Source organism: Pyxicephalus adspersus, chromosome 10 (assembly GCF_032062135.1).
Source record: "Pyxicephalus adspersus chromosome 10, UCB_Pads_2.0, whole genome shotgun sequence".
Classification (NCBI taxonomy): domain Eukaryota; kingdom Metazoa; phylum Chordata; class Amphibia; order Anura; family Pyxicephalidae; genus Pyxicephalus; species Pyxicephalus adspersus.
Window position 1 is genome coordinate 3,059,197 of NC_092867.1, and position 6,453 is coordinate 3,065,649.

General features: G+C 42.3%; 1 protein-coding gene across 1 annotated transcript in view; it reads left to right on the plus strand.

Annotated features, from left to right (window-relative positions):
- The first annotated feature begins 2,768 nt into the window (after positions 1 to 2,768).
- Positions 2,769 to 6,453, plus strand: part of MXI1 (MAX interactor 1, dimerization protein) — a 20,740-nt gene continuing 17,055 nt past the window's right edge. Inside the window, exon 1 of the mRNA XM_072425178.1 lies at positions 2,769 to 2,989. Within this exon, the coding sequence (XP_072281279.1) occupies positions 2,803 to 2,989 (187 nt within the window). The 5' untranslated portion in view covers positions 2,769 to 2,802. The remainder of the gene's footprint in view (positions 2,990 to 6,453) is intronic.

Consider the following 6,453-nt stretch of genomic DNA (forward strand, 5'->3'; position numbering starts at 1 on the left):
GTCATTTGCTTTTTGTTAGCAAATGTTTTGAATCCAGACCCATTTCAGGTTTTCTGTATCACCCAGCTTTACTGATGAAAGTGTATTCTCTCCAGCCTTTAATAAATCAGGGTCACAACAAGATCCTCATCACCCCCATGTGACTGCACTGGGACGTAGGCATGGCAAATGTTCACCTACCGCTGTACGTATATCTCAGGGTCCCGATGACAGATTGGGGAGTCTATGGAACTACTTTTAATTTTTTTGTCTTGCATTTGGTCCACTCTATCCCTTGTGACACTGCACCAGGTGCCAAGCTGCAAGTTGGCACAATGTCACACTGACACCTTAGCGGTGCTGAATCGCAAAATTCATAGCTGTGTCAGCCCTGAGCTTGCTGCTCACTCCACACCAATTGAACCTTCTTAACCCCAAAAAATGAGCTAAAAAGTCACATGCTGAAAGTTGTGGTTAGGACAGGCAAGTGTAAGAAAAACATTTCCAAACGTTCCTTCTACTGAATTAACCCTTTCATTACAGGAACAAGAAACTGCCCCAAATATATTAAAAGTGCCCCTTATATGTGACTTCTAACCCCATCAGTGCCAAAATCAAAAATCACATCTGATGTTGCAGCATTTGCAACCCTTTTGTTGAGCAAGGTAAAGTCTTCTATGAAATGTTTTTTTTTTTTTTTTCTTAACCAGTTTAACCCTATCAGTTCCTAACAAAAAAACTCCTAGGGTTAAAAGCTCAGGTATTGCCTTTTTTTTCCTGCAAAAGAGTACAAAGTCTGCATCACAACAACATGTTTGTCTCCCTAAAAAGGAGGGACAGGTTAAGAATTTTAATTTAACCCTTTCACAGCACCACGGTCAAATATCACCCCTCCCCTGAGTCATATGATTACTGTTGTGGGGTGTAAACCCTTTCATTGCAAAACTGGACAGAATCTAGAACATCTGCTTGTGACAATGCTTGTTTAACCCTTTCATCAGACAACAATGGGGTGGGGGTGGGGGCTCTGGTTTACTTTTTTGCTATTTTACTAAAGAGTAAGAAATACAGTAAAATTACACCTTTAAGTTATGTATCAACCTATATATTTTTTTTACTTTAACCCTTTGCACAAGACACAAGTCTTTGTATTTATTTTTATGATCTTATGCTCAATGTTGCAAGGGATTAACCCTTTTATGTCACCGCAGGTAAACACAGCTCCCTATTCTTTTTTATAACATTTTAGGATAAACCTTCTGACACACAAAGATACAATAATAACTGTAATTCTTGTTTAACCCTTTATGTGCCTCGGGGCAGCTTTCAAGACTTTTCAAAACTTTAGTTAAGTTTAGTAATTGATGTAACCCTGTCTCTGCCAAAGTTCCTGCAGCCCAATTTCATTATTAAAACATGATCGTTGAAGATCAATGTGCATTACAAGGAGGTCAGGTGGCTTTTGCATCTGTTACTTTGTTGCAAACTTCTCAATGCATCCAGAGTTCGTGATGTCTGCAGGGATAAATGGATCTATAGGGGAATCCTGCCTGCAGGGGTAAATGGATCTATAAGGGGGATCCTGTCTGCAGGGTAAATGGATCCATAGGGGGGATCCTGTCTGCAGGGGTAAATGGATCTATAAATAAGGGTGATCCTGTCTGCAGGGTAAATGGATCTATAAGGGGGAGCCTGCCTGCAGGGGTAAATAGATCCATAAGGGGGATTCTGTCTGCAGGATTAAATGGATTTATAAGGGGGATCCTGCCTGCAGGGATAAATGGATCCATAGGGGGAATCCTGTCTGCAGGGGTAAATGGATCCATAAGGGGGAGCCTGCCTGCAGGGGTAAATAGATCCATAAGGGGGATTCTGTCTGCAGGATTAAATGGATCTATAAGGGGGATCCTGCCTGCAGGGATAAATGGATCCATAAGGGTGATCCTGTCTGCAGGGGTAAATGGCTCCATAAGGGGGATCCTGTCTGCAGGGTAAATGGATCTATAAGGGGGATCCTGTCTGCAGGGGTAAATGGATCCATAAGAGGGATCCTGTCTGCAGGGGTAAATGGATCCATAAGGGGGATCCTGCCTGCAGGGATAAATGGATATATAAGGGGGATCCTGTCTGCAGGGGTAAATGGATCCAGAAGGGGGATCCTGTCTGCAGGGTAAATGGATCTATAAGGGGGATCCTGCCTGCAGGGATAAATGGATCCATAAGGGGGATCCTGTCTTCAGGGGTAAATGGGTTCATAAGGGGGATCCTGTCTGCAGGGTAAATGGATCTATAAGGGGGATCCTGTCTGCAGGGGTAAATGGATCCATAAGAGGGATTCTGTCTGTAGGGATAAATGGATCCATAAGGGGGATCCTGCCTGCAGGGATAAATGGATCCATAAGGGGGATCCTGTCTGCAGGGGTAAATGGATCCAGAAGGGGGATCCTGTTGCAGGGTAAATGAATCTATAAGGGGGATCCTACCTGCAGTGTAAATGGCTCTATACGAGGGATCCTGCCTTTAGGAGTAAATGGCTCCATAAGGGGGGATCCTGCCTGCAGGGATAAATAGATCCTTAGGGGGAATCCTGCCTCCAATAATGTTGCTGCCTCCCATGGACTCCTCATTAAGTTGCTGGGCTGGGAGTTGGGCGGGTAACCCGGTGGAGTGGCGGTAATTGTATCTGTCTGCCTATTGCCCCTATGCTAATATGTGCCTGGGAGGGGGCATTAGGACCAGCCCGGAGCCCAGCACACATAAAGTACCCAGGAGGAGGGGGCAGCAGGGAGACCCCAGGGCAGTCTGATCCTCAGCACAGCAGACATGGTGAGAGGCAGCAAGCAATATCTCATGGACTCCAGCTCTGATGCCAAGCTGCAGGTGCCCAGGTGCCCCCTGACCGACCTGCTGGAGCCCGGTGCCATAGGCAGAATTACCCCCTTCCTGGACAATGTGCAGATCCTGCTGGAGGCTGCCAGCTACCTGGAGAGGGTGGACCAGGAGAGGAAAAGTAAGTGCCCCCTCCACCAGGAGACAAAGGGGCTCTGGGGGTACACAGGGGCTAATGTGAGACAGGGTGAAGGGAGGAGGGAAAGGGGCAGTCTGGGTATCTGGAGCCCTTGTGGGGCAGTTTGGGGTCCAGGGGGAACTTCTGCCCCTCTCTGTGCTGCTAGCTCTGTCTGCCTGTCTAGACAAAGAGCTGAGACACCTGACCCAATACAAGATGCCATGGCTGGAGACTGGCACATCATGGGTACTGCTGCAAGATCATGGGAACTGTTCATACATGTATGTGTGCAAGGATCATAGGAACTGTTCATACATGTATGTGTGAACTGTTCATACATGTATGTGTGCAAGGATCATAGGAACTGTTCATACATGTATGTGTGCAAGGATCATAGGAACTGTTCATACATGTATGTGTGGAAGGATCCTATGAATTGTTTGCACATGTATGTGGGTCAAGAATGCAGTTCTAAGTTTTCTTTTGTGTGTTTTCATCTTTCTGCACGTGTCACCATGCATGTGTATGTTCTATATGTGTACAGATCATTGCATGTGTATATATGTAACATACATCTGAACGAAATGCATTGTACAACTTCTTTTATGCTAGGCATACAATGCACAATATTCTCCTAATTCTATTGTCAGTTAGTATGATGATCAGAATACCAATAGATTCTTTTTCATTGACCACAAATATTCAATTTACCATCCTATACAATTATTATTTTGGATTAAATTGCTCAATGAAAATCAGTTGATCTGACTTTTTTGTATTAGAATATACACAGATGTGTGATATAAATAGAAAGATCTACCAATAAATAGATTGATCAATCAAATAATAATTGTGAAATGATAGAAAGTTTGATCAATAAATAGATTGATCAATCAAATAATAATTACAAATCGATAGATAGATATATAGACAAATAGAAAGAGTTATCAATAAATAGATCAACCGAATAAGAATTGAGAACTGATAGATCCAATCAATCAGTTGATTAGTTGATGAATATTAATATTATTAATAAACATGATTTATTTAGGGCCAACATATTACACAGCGCTGTACAATAAATACATTGAATAGATCATGATGGTGATTGTAGATAGACAGATACATAGATACAATCTATCAGTTGATCAATCGAATAATAGATCATGGTGGCGATCACAATCTAATGAATCATTCTAGCTAATATTTCATCAATGAATAGATAACTGAATGCTTTTTGCAAACAAATACTTTCCATTAATTGTTGTAATATCTGCTGAGCAATTTGTTTGCAATATATATTTAATGTACAGCGCTGCGTCATATGCTGGTGCTATATAAAACTTTTTTTTATTATTAATAATAATAACAATAATAATAATGACACTTCTAGGGACAAGAGATTAAATGCACATGGGTATCCTATACAATCAATTCAAAATCAGACGTGTAAACGATCTCATAAATTACATGGAAATTCCAATAGTGTCCATTTAGCTTTTGCAAAAAAAAACTTTTGCACAAATTAATTTTTTTAGGCGACGAATGGACCCAAAATTGCCCATTTTATCAGACCACCGTCTAATGACTGTATATAGGTTGTGTGATCAGATCTTTTCTGTGTGCTGATCATGTATGTAGATATGGAGGATATAAATCCCCCCTTACATGTATGTAGATATGGAGGATATAAATCCCCCCTTACATGTATGTAGATATGGAGGATATAATTGCCCTCTTACATGTATGTAGATATGGAGAATGTAATCCCCCTTACATGTATGTAGATATGAAGAATGTAATCCCTCCTTACATGTATGTAGATATGGAGGATGTAACCCCCCTTACATGTATGTAGATTCCTGTGTCTTACCCCGCACATGGGGTAGAGAACAAAGACTTGGGGGCACCGGGATGCATTGTGCATGGCTGTATTGTGTGATGCCAGGCAATGTGAGTGGTACACGTGCAAACCACAACACAAAGAGCAATCAGAAGAGGGTCAGCTGGGTGCCCCCTCCCTTGTGACCAGGACAATGCCACCTAATCATGCCAACTCCTACTGACCTAGCAGTGCCAGGGGGGAAGGTCAGGCCAGGAGACTGCTGATGGCTCCCATCTATAGTGACCCGGCAAAGCATGGCAGGGGGCACCATATATTAGGGTATAGGGGGTACTGGCCCACAAGGGGTTAATAAGTCCCCTAAAACCCATGTTAGTTATTCCATCCTTACACACTGCCTGTGTTGTGTTAGTTGCATGGTGCAGATCACTAAGGGTGTGGTGACACAACAAGCACATGCAGGATAAAGAGCACCTGTCACAAACAGACCCATGCCCCTGGGGAGAGTTTATAAAAGTTTTCCCACTTTGAAAAGGACAGAAGATTGTATTTGGCCCCTGGGCTCCTGCAGGTGTACTTTAACCCCTCTTGTGCCAAAGGACAGACAAGCCACCCCCCACCCCAGCACAGCTGCAGAGCCTGACAATAGTACAAAAGGTTTGTGTGTCTGGGGATCATACAATAGAAGCAAGCTTTCCATTGTCTCCTGGTGAACTGAACACCATTCACTCCACTTCTTCCCCAAACTGGCATTTTCTCTTTGTGTAGGGGCCCTGCACAAAGCCATAACTGTAGCATGCAACCTGTGGACTTCATGTTGTCATTCACAACTGGTGGCTTTTTATTGCAAAATTTTGCCTGCTTTGTGATATACTTTATAAAACTTTTTCATATACTTTATTATTTTTATGAACTTTTATTTTATTGCTAGTCTTGGTTGGTTTGTGTTGTTTTGCTTTTTTGTATCTTTTGTGATGTCCTGTGCAAGTTCTTATTACTTTGTAAAGTCTTTGTGTTACTTGTTTATGTTGCTTTGTTTGTTTTGTCAACTTTTTGTGTGTTGTGTAAACAGTGTCAAAGTTTATTTTGAATCAATTTTATTGCTTTATGTTTGTAAAATATTAAACTGTCACGTGGCATATTATGACAGCCAGAAGCTTTATTGCAGATGGCAATGAGGGGTCAGTGCCCCCTTATCAGGTGCACTATTATCTCCTGATTCACTTCCTGGGAGCACACATGCTTTGCACATGGAGACAGGCTGTGGCTTATTATTGGCTGGCCATCTAAAAGGGGGTGGGAGAATTTACCAGTCTACCAATCATAGGAAAGAGGTGTGTGTGATGTCACTGGTTGCTGGGCTCACAGCTTGGTGGGTGTGTCTGGATAGTTCTGTACCCTGGTGACGTCACCTTTTGATTTAAAGCAACAGCACCAATTTTTTTTACAATAGAGAACAAAAGACTTGTGGTGGGGACAATGAAAGGGCAAAACTATAATAGACTTTTTGTGGAGGGGAAAGAGCCGGAAAAGCCACAATTACCTAAAAATAAATGCATGCTACCGATGATGGAGTTCAATACAACCACAAAAAAAGAGGTTTCTATGTCCCACCTAGCACTAA